Source organism: Oncorhynchus keta, chromosome 20, assembly GCF_023373465.1.
Source record: "Oncorhynchus keta strain PuntledgeMale-10-30-2019 chromosome 20, Oket_V2, whole genome shotgun sequence".
NCBI lineage: Eukaryota > Metazoa > Chordata > Actinopteri > Salmoniformes > Salmonidae > Oncorhynchus > Oncorhynchus keta.
The window spans coordinates 18,753,873-18,770,796 of NC_068440.1; the positions used below are offsets into that span (position 1 = coordinate 18,753,873).

The 16,924-nt window shown below is 45.4% G+C and overlaps 3 protein-coding genes across 38 annotated transcripts in view; 1 reads left to right on the plus strand and 2 right to left on the minus strand.

The window, feature by feature from the left end:
• The window catches only part of LOC118377222 (DNA topoisomerase 2-beta-like), a 35,892-nt gene extending 34,277 nt beyond the window's left edge, over positions 1 to 1,615 (minus strand). For all 5 annotated transcript variants that reach the window (XM_052472212.1, XM_052472214.1, XM_052472213.1 and 2 more), the window contains exon 1: positions 1,095 to 1,615. In XM_052472212.1, the coding sequence (XP_052328172.1) occupies positions 1,095 to 1,136 (42 nt within the window). In that variant the 5' untranslated portion in view covers positions 1,137 to 1,615. The remainder of the gene's footprint in view (positions 1 to 1,094) is intronic.
• On the plus strand, positions 888 to 12,134 carry oxsm (3-oxoacyl-ACP synthase, mitochondrial). Of its 4 annotated transcripts, none has more exons than XM_035764068.2 (6): positions 888 to 1,049; positions 9,310 to 9,392; positions 9,702 to 10,277; positions 10,450 to 10,682; positions 10,855 to 11,082; positions 11,331 to 12,134. In XM_035764068.2, the coding sequence occupies exons 3-6, from the start codon at positions 9,741 to 9,743 to the stop codon at positions 11,731 to 11,733; spliced, it is 1,401 nt and encodes a 466-aa protein (XP_035619961.1). In that variant the 5' UTR covers positions 888 to 1,049; positions 9,310 to 9,392; positions 9,702 to 9,740; the 3' UTR covers positions 11,734 to 12,134. The 4 variants fall into 4 exon arrangements, with proteins under 4 accessions (XP_035619961.1, XP_035619959.1, XP_035619958.1 ...); XM_035764066.1 differs by lacking the exon at positions 888 to 1,049 and adding an exon at positions 5,859 to 6,082 and having other exon boundaries at positions 9,197 to 9,392; XM_035764065.1 differs by lacking the exon at positions 888 to 1,049 and adding an exon at positions 5,859 to 6,082.
• Positions 12,135 to 12,805: 671 nt separating this feature from the next.
• On the minus strand, positions 12,806 to 16,556 carry LOC127909883 (uncharacterized). 29 transcript variants are annotated; one of them, XM_052472217.1, is made up of 5 exons: positions 15,883 to 16,139; positions 15,295 to 15,631; positions 14,711 to 15,018; positions 14,543 to 14,654; positions 13,195 to 14,324 (listed from the first exon to the last, which is right to left on the minus strand). In XM_052472217.1, exons 3-5 carry the CDS (start codon positions 14,721 to 14,723, stop codon positions 13,235 to 13,237), a joined length of 1,215 nt encoding a protein of 404 aa, XP_052328177.1. In that variant the 5' UTR covers positions 14,724 to 15,018; positions 15,295 to 15,631; positions 15,883 to 16,139; the 3' UTR covers positions 13,195 to 13,234. The 29 variants fall into 29 exon arrangements, 12 of the variants coding, with proteins under 12 accessions (XP_052328177.1, XP_052328188.1, XP_052328175.1 ...); XM_052472228.1 differs by lacking the exons at positions 14,543 to 14,654; positions 15,883 to 16,139 and having other exon boundaries at positions 13,195 to 13,428; positions 14,129 to 14,184; positions 14,739 to 14,794; positions 15,267 to 15,435; positions 15,576 to 15,849; XR_008072826.1 differs by lacking the exons at positions 14,543 to 14,654; positions 15,883 to 16,139 and having other exon boundaries at positions 13,195 to 13,428; positions 14,129 to 14,184; positions 14,823 to 15,018; positions 15,295 to 15,849.
• Between the last annotated feature and the right edge of the window lie 368 nt (positions 16,557 to 16,924).

A 16,924-nucleotide genomic window follows, 5' to 3' on the forward strand; every position in this document is an offset into this window, starting at 1 on the left:
TGTATTTTAGCGCCTGGCTACGCAGACGCTTGCAAGCAGTGTGGGTGCAATGATTGTATAACATGCATGTGTACATTTATTTTGGAACGCAAGCAGTGTGGTAAGCATGTAATACACAAAATAGACTGACTGGAAAGGTGATTTCCCACAATTCCTGCCATAAGGGTGAAGATGCTAATATTTGTGTTATCTCTAGACAGTTGTGTTCTGTGAGTGTCACTGAGTAGGCTGATTCCTCATTTCATGGGTGCAACATCAATATGTTAAGCTGTACAGTGCATGCGTGTATGCCCCCAATGCAATTCTAAAGTCAACCAAAAACATTTGTCAAATTAACTTTGTCTTTTGTTTAATTTCTAGTCCAAATATGGCATGATTCCACTATTTGTATCCGTTTGAATCACTTTCAATGGTGGACTTTTATTTTGAAGGCGAACCGCAAATTCCACTATTGTGGCTAAATCCTTATGTGACTAGCTTCACACAGGTCCCAAATTGTGCCGCTGCATTTACGGGCTGGAAGCTGCTATAGCTAGCTGGCCAAATGTCGTGCAAATACATTTAAGGAATATGTAAGCATATTTTTTATATAGATTAGGCTACCTACGAATAACTGTATTTTGAGACACATTTAAGATTCTATATTCAAACGGCGTGCATGCAAAATATGCAAACTGACCATCAATCACACTTGACGTGTATTGCAACAAAGAACTTTTTGGGGCATTGCCATTGGCCAAGTGGCTCATTCACCTGTGCCCTGCAGGAAAGCAATGTTGCCTAATGACATCATCATGTTTACGAAAAAACAATGTATCTTCTGACGTTGTTGGACCAATCTGTGATTGTACTTGTGCCGGGCAAGCATAGCTAAATTAATATACCAAAGTATGGCCCGTCTTTAAAAGGCGCATGCTAGTTTAAAGGGGTGTATTAGCTGCTGGCTAGTTAGCATCATCACTGGCCATTTTAGAATGTCCAGCTCGTGACAATCTGGAATTTCTCTCGTGCATCTTGGCAAAATGATGAACGCTACCTGGAGCGATAAAGTAAGTCTGTCCAGTAATCCAACATTTAACAAAATAGTAACTTACCACCCAAGTCAGACCCCCGCTTCCTGCAGCGCCGTTGGACATCTTCCTTTTGTTTCCCTAAATGTTCGTGATGCTACTAGCAGATAAAATACTGAAAAGTCCTGCATACAATATAGTCCATAAACTAAGAAATTATTTCAGTCAACGGACCACATTGAGATATTTTCTGTGTTCGTACCAGTTGAAAAATGTCTTGTCAAAATAGTTCCGGATGAGGGAGTGTATCGCGGCTATTGTTAAAATCGACGAGCGGTGGTTAGAACAAGGCCTGAAATCCTCAACAAAGCTTGCTTGCTTACTTGCCTAGATTTATAATTTACTGTACAAATTCCAAACGTTAAATAGTTTAACAACATTTCATGTAGTACAAAATCAATTGAAATAATGTATAAATAAAATTGTTTTTTAATACGGCTGTAATTTAATACCCTAAATGTTCATTCAGAAATAAAAACACCGCCGCCTGCCTCCATCCGGCTCCACCATCCGCACGGCGACAATCCCAACAGCGTAACCCACCAATCCGGTGCTCGCTTTTCGAGGCGCCGGTAATTCAGCGAATGAAAAAATACATGTACTTGCAATTTGTAACCAGTAGGTGGTAGTAGAAACACACCAACCGCAGTACTTTTTCTTACCAAGGCACCTATGTAGTCCAGGCATTAACTATGAAACCACATTTAATCTGTTAATAATATACATTTATCATACTGATTGCACAATTTACATATTTGAACAAGAACACATTAACTCCCACAACAACTTCTCCCTCAATGTGATCAAGATAAAGGAGATGATTGTGGACTACAGGAAAAAGAGGACTGAGCACACCCCCATTCTCATCAAAGAGGCTGCAGTGGAGCAGGTTGAGAGCTTGAAGTTCCTTGGTGTCCACATCACCAACAAACTAACATGGTCCAAGCACACCAAGCCAGTCGTGAAGAGAGAACGACAAAACCTATTCCCCCTCAGGAGACTGAAAATATTTGGCATAGGTCCCCAGATCCTCAAAAGGTTCTACAGATGCACCATCGAGAGCATGGTTGCATCACTGCTTGGTATGGCAACTGCTCGGCCTCTGACCGCAAGGCATTACAGGATAGTGTGAACGGCCCAGGTCATCACTGGGGCCAAGCTCCCTGCCATCCAGGACCTCTATACAAGGCGGTGTCAGAGGAAGGCCCTAAAAATTGTCAAAGACTCCAGCCACCCTAGTCATAGACTGTTCTCTCTGCTACCGCACGGCAAACGGTACCGGAGCGCCAAGTCTAGGTCCAAGAGGCTTCTAAACAGCTTCTACCCCCAAGCCATAAGACTCATGAACACCTAATCAAATGGCTACCGAGACTATTTGCATTGCCACCTCCCCCTCTTTTACACCACTGCTACTCTCTGTTGTTATCATCTATGCATAGTTACTTTAATAACTCTACCCACATGTACATATTACCTCAACTAACCGGTGCCCCCGCACATTGACTCTGTACCGGTATCCCACTGTATATAGTCTTGCTCTTGTTATTTTACTGCTGCTCTTAAATTACTTGCTACGTTTATTTCTTATTCTTATCTGTATTTTACCTTTGAACTGCATTGTTGGTTTGGGGCTTGTAAGTAAGCATTTCACTGTCAGTTCTACACCTGTGGTATTCGGTGCATGTGACATGCATTCACCACAAATACATGTAGAATACCAGTATATCCATAACCATAAGTGGATACAGACATAACTCCATAGCAGATGGACTTTAGGCTCACAGGTCATATATCCCTATTCTGTGTCAGGAGCCAGAACCTTGTTATGGCAGGGTGTTACAGCCAGGCCATACTGATCCATAGTCCCCTTTGAGGTGGAAAGCCATGGTGGACACCATGTGCTCCCAAAGGTTCAAAGAGGATTAAGTCAAGTAAGTAACTCCTCTTTTGGCAGAGACAGTCTAGATAACAAAGGCTTTTGTGTCATACAGAAGCTGGGTCTGGTTCTGGGTCTCAAGACATTACTGGCAGTAAATACCCAAGCAGCATCATTACAAGATCTGTAATCAATACAAGATTATTGATTCAAGACACAGATCCCGAATGATTATTGGACTACCTTACCATCCATCCATACCCACAAACAATATCACCAAACTACTACTCCTCCGTTTATCTCATAAGCACCAAGATGCCTATGAATATACACACTATACATGACTATGAACAGCGTCGGTGTATTCAAGGTGATTATCTTGAGCAAGGCACTGAGCAGAATCACTGATCTATACATCATGTTGCATCCCAAAATAACTACTCATTGCTTTATTAAGATTAGCAAACCAATGTAGTGCCTTGCTCAGAGCGATCGAACACACTCATTAAGCGTAGTCCTCCTCCATCTTGACGAGGATTTCAAATGAGGATTCCTTCGGCTCATTCAAAGCCCGCCGGAACATCTGGGAGTGTTGCCATGACGACTCTCCCTCTCCTCCGGCTAGCTCCATCTCCATGACCAGCTCCAAGGATAAAGAAAAGACCCGGAATAGAATGCATCTCCCTGTCTGTGTTCAAAAACATAAAAATTGTTTAGCTGTTGTTATGCAAGATAAGGAAGAAAACAATGCTGATCAGTTAAGTGCACATGCAAATCAATGTTACAGCTCTCTGACTATCAAATCATAATATCTCTATTACATTTACAAATCACTAAGTACCCGTTTACAATTTGCACTTTAAATTGATTTGAAAAAAGGCTTCAAACTTATTGCTGAAAGGTATGGTTCACTTAAACCAGACAAAAATCTATCAATCATCCATCCACCTCCTGAGAACGATGTTGTGTTCTGTCCAGACTGCAGACCCCATAGGCCGGTTCCAGAGTGAAAGGTCTGGCTGCATGTTCTGACTGAGACTGTCTTTATCTTCATCCCTACAGGAGCACAGTCCAACGTCCAACTGATGTTCCCTGACGATGAGTCCTCTGTACGAGCTAGATACACCTGACAGGACATAACGTGTATTTACTGACAGGAAAAAGACAGCATAAATATGGAAACATTTACAGTTGATATACACATATCCTATAGAAGCAACATACCCAAAGTTTGGATAGATTGATAAATGCTCAATAAATAATTGATTATTATTTCTGCTAAACAAAAGTAATGACATTGTTAAAGCAATCACAAAGACTGACCAATAGAAAAAAGACAGAAAAGCAACACAAATATCCCATTGACGTGTCAATATAAGAACTGCATTGAATCATTAAGTGCATTGCATCTTATCGTTGATGACATGGATGAAAACAAACCATCTGCCAGTCATTCTTCAGCTTCCTGAACACACTCTTTCCTCCATCCCTGGATGTCCTCATTGTCACTGGACACCCTGAAGTAGTAATCCTTGGTGGAGTTGTACCGCAGAGGAAATACTCTCCCACTCTTCACCTTCTCAGTCGGAAACAAACACAACCTCTGCTGCAGCAGCCTGGGAGAGAAAGAGAGAGGAACACAAACCCATTGTTTTAAAAAAAGCAGGTGTACCCATTGAACCCAAAGTTCAAAGACTCCAAGGACCATTAAAGTGAATAATAAGATACAGTAATAATATATGCAATTTACACTATCATCCAAAACTACTATAGTCAAAGTGACTACAGTCAAAGTGAATACAGTCAAAGTGAATACAGTCAAAGCAATTACGGTCATGCGTGTAAACATTTTCGTATCAGTGGTCCCAGTCGGTCCACAAACATGCAATGAAGTAAGCAGTTATTTGACTCGGTAAAACAGCTGTATATCTAACCAATGGGGCAGTCCCTGGTCCTGTCCCCCGTCTCTTGAGCTGACTGGCAAATTCAGGGCCATTAAGCAAAACAAATCTAGTTTAAAAAATACATTTAACATGCCTCTTGAATGACAGTTCTTGTATGTTTACAATCTAACGTACCAGGTGAGAGGTCTCTACACACATTTCATAAGGTATATGCTCATAACAAGTGAAGCATTATACATGTTTTCACATACAGTGCATTCGGAAAGTATTCAGACTCTTGACTTTTTCCAAATTGTTATGTTACAGCCTTATTCTAAACTGTATTAAATATTTTTTTCCTCAATACACAATACCTAATCATGACAAAGTAAAAATAGTTTTTTTTACATTTTTGCAAATGTATTAAAAATAACAAATTGAAATATTACATTTACATAAGTATTCAGACCCTTTACTCGGTACTTTGTTGAAGCATCTTTGGAAGCGATTACAGCCTGCAGTCTTCTTGGGTTTGACGCTACAATGAAATGAAACGACATGTCAATCTCGCAAATAGGCCATTTATAACGGTTTTGTCGTCTTATCATAACAGCACAATTGCCAGAAAATAGCCTAACATTCGTTTTTAAAAGTTTAATAAAGCTGATGTATCTTTTCTATTGCGATATATTCAAATTCCTTTATTAGTTCCATTATCTAGCAATACTAATTATTAAGATGGCAAACCAAATGTTACTTCTTAGGTCGTTAGAAGGGAAGACGATATTCCTTCTTAACTCGTTCGACTAAGTTATTGGACAAGGGGCCTAGTTTTAACTCCTTATGGGCGGGTTTTGACAAGTCATCGGGCTACACATATCAGCTGAACCTGGCAACCCTGAACAACAGCAACCGCCAATCAAGATGCCTTTGCAATGCCTGAACAAATCATAACTATTCAATAATCAAATTTACTGCAAAATCAGCTAATGATATTTAATAAAATAAACTATTTCCTTGAATCTATGTATACATTGATAATATTCAGTTATGGAAAAAATGTAATCTACATTTCTCTGAGAAATGTATGGGAGCAGGCAATTGCATAGTATCCCCCTGAAATGAACTCAGTTCGTTAGTTGCATGGATTTTGTGAGCGTGTGAACGAGACTACTTTTTTATTTGCAGAGAATTTCAGAGGTATAATGACTATATTCGCAAACACTTGAGCTATCTATCATAGCGTTCACAAGGTAAGTGGCAAATATATGATTCAATGAGGTTTATTTCATAGTTAGACAAATTGGACGCTTGGAGTTTGTTGTCATGTGGTGAGGAATCAGTTATAAAAACAATAAGAGTCGCACACTGCATAAACTCCCAGTAATTTATTGGGTTATAACCACCAACGTTTCAGCGTCACGGTGTCTTCTTCCTGGGTATTGTCGTTAATGCTTGAACCAGGTTATGTGGACAAAACAGTGCAATTAGTGCAACCAAGTCAAATCAAACTATTTGTCACATGCGCCGAATACAAGTGTAGACTTCACCGTGAAATGCTTACATACAATACCTTAACCAACAGTGCGGTTCAAGAAGAGTTAAGAAAATATTTACCAAGTAGACTAAAATAAAACATTTATAATAAAATAACACAATAAGAATAACAATAACGGGGCTATACACAGGGGGCACCGGTACCGAGTCGGTGTGCGGGAGTACAGGTTAGATGAGGTCATTTGTACATGTAGGTGGGGGTGAAGTGACTATGCATACATAATAAACAGCGAGTAGTAGCAGTGTGCAAGAGGGAGGTGGGGGGGGTCAATGTAAATTGCCAGGTGGCGATTGTATTAGTTGTTCAGCAGTCTTATGGCTTGGGGATAGAAGTTGTTGAGGAGCCTTTTGATCCTAGACTTGGCACTCCGGTACCTCTTGCCGTGTGGTAGCAGAGAGAACAGTCTATAACTTGGGTGACTGGAGTCTCTGACAATGTTATGGTCTTTCCTCTGACACCGCCTGGTATAGAGGTCCTGGATAGCAGGAAGCTTGGCCCCAGTGAAGTACTGGGCTGTTCGCACTACCATCTGTAGCGCCTTACGGTCAGATGCCAAGCAGTTGCCATACCAGGCAGTGATGCAGCTGTGGAACCTTTTGAGGATCTTGGGACCTATGCCAAATCTTTTCAGTCTCCTGCGGGGGGAAAAGGTTTTGTCGTGGCCTCTTCACGACTGTCTTGGTATGTTTGAACCATGATAGTATGTTGGTGATGTGGACACCAAAGAACTTGAGACTCTCGACCCGCTCCAGTGCAGCCCTGTCAATGTTAATGGGGGCCTGTTCGGACCGCCTTTTCCTGTAGTCCATGATCAGCTCCTTTGTTTTTCTCACATTGAGGGAGAGGTTGCTGTCCTGGCACCACACTGCCAGATCTCTGACCACCTCCCTAATAATATGCCTTCTCGTCTGTGGTCAGGCGTACCACTGTTGTGTCGTCAGCAAACTTAATGATGGTGTTGGAGTCGTGTTCGGCCACGCAGTCGTGGGTGAACAGGGAATACATGAGGGGACTAAGTACACACCCCTGAGGGGCCCCAGTGTTAAGGATCAGCGTGGCAGACATGTTGTTGCCTACTCTTAACACCTGGGGATGGCCCGTCAGAAAGTCCAGGTTTCAGTTGCAGAGGGAGGTGTTCAGTCCCAGAGTCCTTAGCTTAATGATGATCTTTGTGGCACTATGGTGTTGAACGCTGAGCTGTAGTCAATGAACAGAATTCTCACATAAGTGTTCCTTTTGTCCAGGTGAGAAAGGACAGTGTGGAATGCGATTGAGATTGTGTCATCTGTGGATCTGTTGGGGGGGTATGAGAATTGGAGTGGGTCTAGGGTGTCCGGGAGGATGCTGTTGATGTGAGCCATGACCAGCCTTTCAAAGCACTTCATGGCTACCGAAGTAAGTTCCATGGGGTGGTAATCTTTTAGGCAGGTTACCTTTGCTTCCTTGGGTACAGGGACTATGGTGGTCTGCTTGAAATGTGTAGGTATTAAAGACTCGGTCAGGGAGAAGTTGAAAATGTGAGTTATGACACTTGCCAGTTGGTCCGTGCATGCTTTGAGTATACGCCCTGGTAATCCATCTGGCCCAGTGGCTTTGTGAATGTTGACCTGTTTAAAGGTTTTGTTCACATCGGCTACCGAGAGCGTTATCCCACAGTTCCAGAACAGCTGGTGCTCTCGTGCATGCTTCAGTGTTGCATGCCTCGAAGTGAGCATAAAAGCCATTTAGCTTGTCTGGTAGGCTTGCGTCATTGGGCAGCTCGCTTCTGGGTTTCCCTATGTAGTCATTAATATTTTAAGCCCTACAACATTCGACGAGTGTCAGAGCCAGTGTAGCAGGATTCAATCTTTAATCCTGTATCGATGCTTTGTCTGTTTGATGATTCATCGGAGGGCATAGAGGGATTTCTTATTACCTTCCGGGTTAAGAGTCCTGCTCCTTGAAAGCGGTAGCTCTACCCTTTAGCTCAGTGCGGATGTTGCCTGTAATCCATGGCTTCTGGTTGGGATATGTACATACAGTCTCTGTGGGGACGACGTCCTCGATGCACTTATTGATGTAGCCACTGAATAATGTGATGTACTGCTCAATGCCATCAGAAGAATCCCGGAACATGTCTGTGCTAGCAAAACACTCCTGTAGTTTAGAATCTGCTTCATCTGACCACTTTTTTTTATAGACTAGGTCACTGGTGCTTCCTGCTTTCATTTTTGCTTGTAAGCAGGAATCAGAAGGATAGAATTATGGTCAGATTTGCCAAATGGAGGGCAAGGGAGAGCTTTGTACGTGTCTCTGTGTGTGGACTTTTTTTTCCCTCTGGTTGCACATTTAACATGCTGATAGAAATTTGGTAAAACACATTTACGTTTCCCTGCATTAAAATCCCTGGCCACTAGGAGCGCTGCCCCTGAATGAGCAGTTTCCTGTTTGCTTATGGTGGAATTCAGCTCATTGAGTGCGGTTTTAGTGCCAGCCTTGGTCTGTGGTGGTATGTAGACAGCTACGAAACATACAGATGAAAACTCTAGGTAGATAGTGTGGTCTACAGCTTATCATGAAATACTCTACCTCAGGTGATCAAAACCTTGAGACTTCCTTAGATATTGTGCACTAGCTATTGTTTACAAATATGCATAGGCCTACTCCCGTGGGGGCTGCTGTTCTGTCCTGCTGATAGTGTATAACTTGCCAGCTGTATGTTCTTAATGTCGTCGTTCAACCACGACTCTGTAAAATATAAGATATTACAGTTATTAATGTCCCGTTTGTAGGGTATATGTGCTTTCAGGTGATCCCGTTTATTTTACAGCAATTGAATGTTAGCTCGAAGAATGGAAGGCAAGGGCAGATTAGCCACTCATCACCTGATCCTCAAAAGGCATCCTGATCTCTCTCCGCAAAACCTAAGTTTCTTTTTTTCAGCCAATCACAGGGATCTGGTCGGGTGTCCTTAGTATATCCCTTGCGTCCGACTCATTGAAGAAGAACTCCTCGTCCAATTTGAGGTGAGTAATCCCAGTTCTGATGTCCAGAAGCTCTTTTCGGTTATAAGCAGCAACATTATGCACAAAACAAGTGACGATCAACGTGAAAAAACAAACAAAATAGCATAGTTGGTTAAGAGCCGATAAGATGGCAGCCCTCTCCTCCGGCGCCATCTTGTCTGCTAATCAGCATTCAGGGCTCGAACCATCCAGTTCATAAAAGCATTTGTACTACGTACATACCATTCTGTATTGACAGGATTGGTGGGATGTATGGTTCAAGAATGAGTTATGCTGCTAAACTGTTTATTGTTTTTCTCTACACCACAGGATCCACTGTGGTAGATAGCAGAGAAATAAAACAACAGCATGTCATCATGTTGGCCAAAGCTGCCGTTATATTTGGCTTCACAGCACACAACCAGAACACTTCTCAACAAGAGCACTTGTGTTTGTTCAACGATCCCCAATCTGAGACACTACACCTGTGGAAAGAATCTGTCCAGGAGGAGAGTAGCAATCACTGGAATAGGACTTGTCTCTCCTCTCGGCACAGGGACAACTCTACCTTGGAACCAGCTGATTAGTGGTGCCAGTGGGATCGTCGCCCTTGACTCTGAGATGTATAAGACAGTCCCCTGTAAAGTGGCAGCCCTGGTGCCCCGAGGGGATGGAGAGGGCCAGTTCAAGGATGAGAGATTTGCCACGCGTGGGGAGATCAACAGTATGTCACCAGCCACTGTCATGGCTCTCGGTGCCGCCCAGCTGGCACTGGAGGATTCTGGGTGGTATCCCAGCAGCCCTGAGGAGCAGCTGACCACAGGGGTGGCGGTGGGGATGGGCATGGTTTCTCTGGACGAGATCGCCAAGACGTCGGCCATCTTCCAGGCGAAAGGTTACAGTAAGGTCAGTTATGGGGTCCGCTGAAGTGTGCTGTGGTGCCTCCAATCTCTCAGATGTGTGTGTGGCAGGGTTGGTAGGTAGGAGTGTGTCCTATTTGCAGAGCAGGGTTGAGAACAGACTGCATTTTTTTTTTAAAGATAGATTTAACAAAAGTTGTATTGTATTTTTATTCAAGGTCAGCCCCTTCTTTGTGCCTCGTATCCTGGTCAACATGGCTGCCGGTCACATCAGCATCAAGCACAAACTGAAAGGTCCCAACCATGCCGTTTCCACCGCCTGCACCACTGGAGCCCATGCCCTCGGTGATGCAGCCAGGTTCATCGCCCACGGAGACGCCGTCGCCATGGTAGCGGGTGGGACAGAAGCCTGCGTGGGACCTCTATCCATCGCGGGGTTCGCCAGGGCGAGGTCAGGCTTGACGATCCCAGGATATTTTTGTTGTTTGTTCGTGTTATTGTTATTGTTGTTAGTATAGATCTAGTCTGTCCTTTGATCAATTCTATGCTATTTGTATGTTCATGGATTTCAGTTTGTATTGACTACTATGCGTGTGTAATTCAACTTGAACTTTTACTTGAAGGGCTCTGAGTACCCACTGGAACGACCAGCCCAGGCTGGCATCGCGGCCCTTCCACCCTGAGAGGGATGGGTTTGTGATGGGTGAAGGGTCTGCTGTGGTGCTGCTAGAGGAGTGGGAGCATGCTGCGGGGAGGGGGGCCAGGGTGTATGCTGAGGTGCTGGGGTACGGCCTGTCAGGGGACGCCAGCCACATCACAGCCCCCACTGCTAATGGAGACGGAGCCTTCAGGTAGTAGTCATGGATGGGGTTTATAGCACTCTTTCACCAGGTGCTTACTATTTGTGTTAGGAGTTAAGGAACCATTGATGTACTGTAGGTTGTACCATTATCTATCAGCTTGACCATGAGATAAATATTTGTAATTTTCTTTTAGCCTGTTTCAAAATGGTTCTGACTTTTTAAAATGAAATGGTGAACATATTTGAAGTCGTGACATTTTTACTGTCCATTTTCATTCCCCTCCTGATCTCTTCCAGGTGCATGTCTGCAGCACTCCGAGACGCCGGTGTGGAACCAGCCCATGTGACGTACGTGAACGCACACGCCACCTCTACACCACTAGGTGACGCTGCAGAGAACGCCGCCATCAAGAGACTGTTCCAGCAGCACGCCGCCGCCCTGGCTGTCTCCTCCACTAAAGGGGCCACGGGGCATCTCCTGGGGGCTGCCGGGGCCCTGGAGGCAGCCTTCACTGCCCTGGCCTGTTACCACAGCACTTTGCCACCCACCCTCAACCTGGACCGCACCGAGCCAGAGTTTGACCTGAACTATGTGCCCTGCACAGCACAGCAGTGGAAGACAGAGGGCAGACGGGTAGCTCTCACAAACTCTTTTGGGTTTGGGGGAACTAACGCGTCACTGTGTCTCGCCAGTGTCTGAAAAGCTTGTCTGAAGGATTCACTTCTTACTGGTTTTGTATTGATTTCACAAAAGAATCTTTATGTATACCTAGTATTTCAGTTTCAAAATGTTCTCAATATTATATTGGGACATGTAATGTAAACATCGATCATACAATTCTGATTGAAGTTTCCGTTTTCATCATTCAAATACAGATATGCTGTGTGTACTTACAGTAGAATACAGTAGTATGTTTATTTATCACCAGCAGGCGGCACTGTCTCACATGGAGGCTACACTGGAGAGGCTATGGGTTATTACCTTTTATACAGACGGTTCAGCTCTAGCCCCTTGGCCTTTATTGTAATAGAAGGCTGTGCTGGTTGGTCATAAAGTGTCATTTCTCAAGATCCACCATGAGCATAAACATCAGTCACTCATTTGGGTCTCAAAAGCCTTGGTTTGTACTTTCTGTCCTCTAAAACAGGGTTTTTATTGGTGGAATTCTCAACCTGGGTACGGATAAACCAGGGGATACTTGGGAAGACTCATAGGAACATAGGCCTACTGGTATATTGCACATGAGAGGGTACTCCCGGGTTACCCCAGGCTGAGCAAAATGTAATTGCGGATACAGTAACTGAAGAGCAACTGGTGTAATTCTACAGCCCGATTTAGCACTGTTTATTGGAAGAGTGATGCTCAAACGTTTGCAATAATCTTCTCTCTTTCTGAAGGTGCTTTAGTTTCGCTTGTTAAATCCGCACTGCATCCAATTAGTGCATTGTGTATTTCCTGGTAGGTAAGGGGTTCATCCATTCAGCCCTGTAAAATATATTCTAGATACTGTGGTGGCCGGTTTCCGGGAAACAGATTAAAAAGCCTTGTCCTGGACTAAAAAGAGCTTTCAATGGAGATTCTCAGAGAAATTGTCAGGTAAAATGGCCTTCAATGATTTGGGCTTTGTGTGAACAACATGTCATCAATACCGCAGACAAGAGAGGACTCGAGTGATGTGATGGAGGGGAAGGACATCTGGCCTTATCTATGTCCCAAATGGCACCCTACTTTTGACCAGGACCTATATGTGTGTGCTCTATAGGGAATAGGTTTCCATTTAGGACGCATACATTATCTCAAGGGAGACAGAGAGGTAATGGGTAAAACATGGGGGGGGGGGTAAGCTTTCACAATTTGTTACTCCTCTTCTCCATTCCAATGTGTAAAAGCAATACACAGTGCTAGTCGCTCTTCTGTGAAAAAGAAAAACTGAGTTCTTGAACCAACCTGAGGGGGATGTGAAATGATTGCCGACCTGAGGGGGACGTGAAATGATTGCCGACCTGAGGGGGACGTGAAATGTTTGCCGACCTGAGGGGGACGTGAAATGTTTGCCGACCTGAGGGGAACTTGAAATGTTTGCCGACCCGAGGGGGACGTGAAATGATTCCCGACCTGAGGGGGACGTGAAATGTTTGCCGACCTGAGGGGGACGTGAAATGTTTGCCGACCTGAGGGAAACTTGAAATGTTTGCCGACCTCAGGGGGACGTGAAATGATTGCCGACCTGAGGGAAACTTGAAATGTTTGCCGACCTGAGGGGGACGTGAAATGATTGCCGACCTGAGGGGAACTTGAAATGTTTGCCGACCTGAGGGGCCGTGAAATGATTGCCGACCTGAGGGGAACTTGAAATGATTGCCGACCTGAGGGGAACTTGAAATGATTGCCGACCTGAGGGGAACTTGAAATGATTGCCGACCTGAGGGGAACTTGAAATGATTGCCGACCTGAGGGGAACTTGAAATGATTGCCGACCTGAGGGGGGCGTGAAATGATTGCCGACCTGAGGGGAACTTGAAATGATTGCCGACCTGAGGGGGACGTGAAATGATTGCCGACCTGAGGGAAACTTTAAATGTTTGCCGACCTGAGGGGGACATGAAATGATTGCCGACCTGAGGGGGACATGAAATGATTGCCGACCTGAGGGGAACTTGAAATGATTGCCGACCTGAGGGGAACTTGAAATGATTGCCGACCTGAGGGGGGCGTGAAATGATTGCCGACCTGAGGGGAACTTGAAATGATTGCCGACCTGAGGGGGACGTGAAATGATTGCCGACCTGAGGGGAACTTGAAATGTTTGCCGACCTGAGGGGGACTTGAAATGATTGCCGACCTGAGGGTAACTTGAAATGTTTGCCGACCTGAGGGGGACGTGAAATGATTGCCGACCTGGGGGGGACGTGAAATGATTGCCGACCTGAGGGGGACGTGAAATGATTGCCGACCTGAGGGGGACGTGAAATGATTGCCGACCTGAGGGAAACTTTAAATGTTTGCCGACCTGAGGGGGACATGAAATGATTGCCGACCTGAGGGGAACTTGAAATGATTGCCGACCTGAGGGGAACTTGAAATGATTGCTGACCTGAGGGGGGCGTGAAATGATTGCCGACCTGAGGGGAACTTGAAATGATTGCCGACCTGAGGGGGACGTGAAATGATTGCCGACCTGAGGGGAACTTGAAATGTTTGCCGACCTGAGGGGGACTTGAAATGATTGCCGACCTGAGGGTAACTTGAAATGTTTGCCGACCTGAGGGGGACGTGAAATGATTGCCGACCTGGGGGGGACGTGAAATGATTGCCGACCTGGGGGGAAGTGAAATGATTGCCGACCTGGGGGGGAAGTGAAATGATTGCCGACCTGGGGGACGTGAAATGATTACCGACCTGAGGGGACGTGAAATGATTGCCGACCTGGGGGATGTGAAATGATTGCCGACCTGGGGGGGATGTGAAATGATAGCCGACCTGGGGGGGACGTGAAATGATTGCTGACCTGGGGGGGACGTGAAATGATTGCCGACCTGAGGGGGACGTGAAATGATTGCCGACCTGAGGGGGACGTGAAATGATTGCCGACCTGAGGGAAACTTTAAATGTTTGCCGACCTGAGGGGGACATGAAATGATTGCCGACCTGAGGGGGACATGAAATGATTGCCGACCTGAGGGGGACATGAAATGATTGCCGACCTGAGGGGAACTTGAAATGATTGCCGACCTGAGGGGAACTTGAAATGATTGCCGACCTGAGGGGGGCGTGAAATGATTGCCGACCTGAGGGGAACTTGAAATGATTGCCGACCTGAGGGGGACGTGAAATGATTGCCGACCTGAGGGGAACTTGAAATGTTTGCCGACCTGAGGGGGACTTGAAATGATTGCCGACCTGAGGGTAACTTGAAATGTTTGCCGACCTGAGGGGGACGTGAAATGATTGCCGACCTGGGGGGGACGTGAAATGATTGCCGACCTGGGGGGACGTGAAATGATTGCCGACCTGGGGGACGTGAAATGATTGCCGACCTGGGGGGACGTGAAATGATTGCCGACATGAGGGGGACGTGAAATGATTGCCGACCTGGGGGGGACGTGAAATTATTGCCGACCTGGGGGGGACGTGAAATGATTGCCGACCTGAGGGGAACTTGAAATGATTGCCGACCTGAGGGGAACTTGAAATGATTGCCGACCTGAGGGGGACGTGAAATGATTGCCGACCTGAGGGGAACTTGAAATGATTGCCGACCTGAGGGGGACGTGAAATGATTGCCGACCTGAGGGGGACGTGAAATGATTGCCGACCTGAGGGGGACATGAAATGATTGCCGACCTGAGGGTCACTTGAAATGTTTGCCGACCTGAGGGGGACGTGAAATGATTGCCCGACCTGGGGGGGACGTGAAATGATTGCTGACCTGGGGGGGACGTGAAATGATTGCCGACCTGGGGGGGACGTGAAATGATTGCCGACCTGAGGGGTACGTGAAATGATTGCCGACCTGAGGGGTACGTGAAATGATTGCCGACCTGGTGGGGACGTGAAATGATTGCCGACCTGGGGGGGACGTGAAATGATTGCCGACCTGAGGGGGACGTGAAATGATTGCCGACATGAGGGGGACGTGAAATGATTGCCGACCTGAGGGGGACGTGAAATGATTGCCCGACCTGGGGGGGACGTGAAATGATTGCCGACCTGGGGGGGACGTGAAATGATTGCCGACCTGGGGGGGACGTGAAATGATTGCCGACCTGAGGGGTACGTGAAATGATTGCCGACCTGGTGGGGACGTGAAATGATTGCCGACCTGGGGGACGTGAAATAATTGCCGACCTGAGGGGGGCGTGAAATGATTGCCGACCTGAGGGGGACGTAAAATGATTGCCGACCTAAGGGGGACGTAAAATGATTGCCGACCTGAAGGGGACGTGAAATGATTGCCGACCTGAAGGGGACGTGAAATGATTGCCGACCTGGGGGGGACGTGAAATGATTGCCGACTGGAGGGGGACGTGAATTGATTGCCGACCTGAGGGGGATGTGAAATGATTGTGTATGAAGGGTGATTTGGGGAGTGGGATCTCTTTTCCTCTTAATATTCCCTCTGGCTCACTGGATGGGGTTTGCTCAGTCTGAGGGAAAGCTACTATAAGTGTGATTGACTTGAAGAATAGAAGCAGACGAAAACAGTCCTTTTTGCCGAGTTCAAAACAACTGGGACCTGAAAAATACGAGGTCAAACATGACGTCTGAATTCCGGAATTCCGAGTTGGATGAACGATCAAATCGATTTTTCCCAGTCGGTCCTAGTTTTTTTTTGCTGAGTTCCCAGTTGTTTTGAAAGTGGCAATAGAGAGGTAGACTACATATGAAGTACTAGCCTAGTAGAGTATTTCACTGTAAATATTGACTGGTAAGAACGTCAGTTAATATGAACAAATGCAGGCTTTCTATCAATTTATTGGAAACGTACAAAACACTCTTCAGTGTATGAACTCACGAGTCAAGACTGAAGTGAATAGCAGATGCAATATGTGAAAATAATTAGCATGATGAATTACAGGGGGATGTCTCTTTCTCAAGGCCATTTTTAGAGATGATGTTTTATTAACTTTTACAGGATGTCATCTTCCACTAATGAATAAATCAATTATTAATTTGCTTTTTAATTAGAAATAATTTTATATGGATACATGAGATGGGAAGCTTTTTTCTAGTTCGAAGGAAGGATATCCCTTGAACCTTTTTAGAGTTTCGTTTTTTACTTTTACAACTGATCTAACCCAGCAGCAAGTGCTGTTCTCAACGTTATTTGTGGAAGTTAACCCCCTCCCCTGGCTATTGCTACATAATGAATTTGGGCGGCAGTATCTTG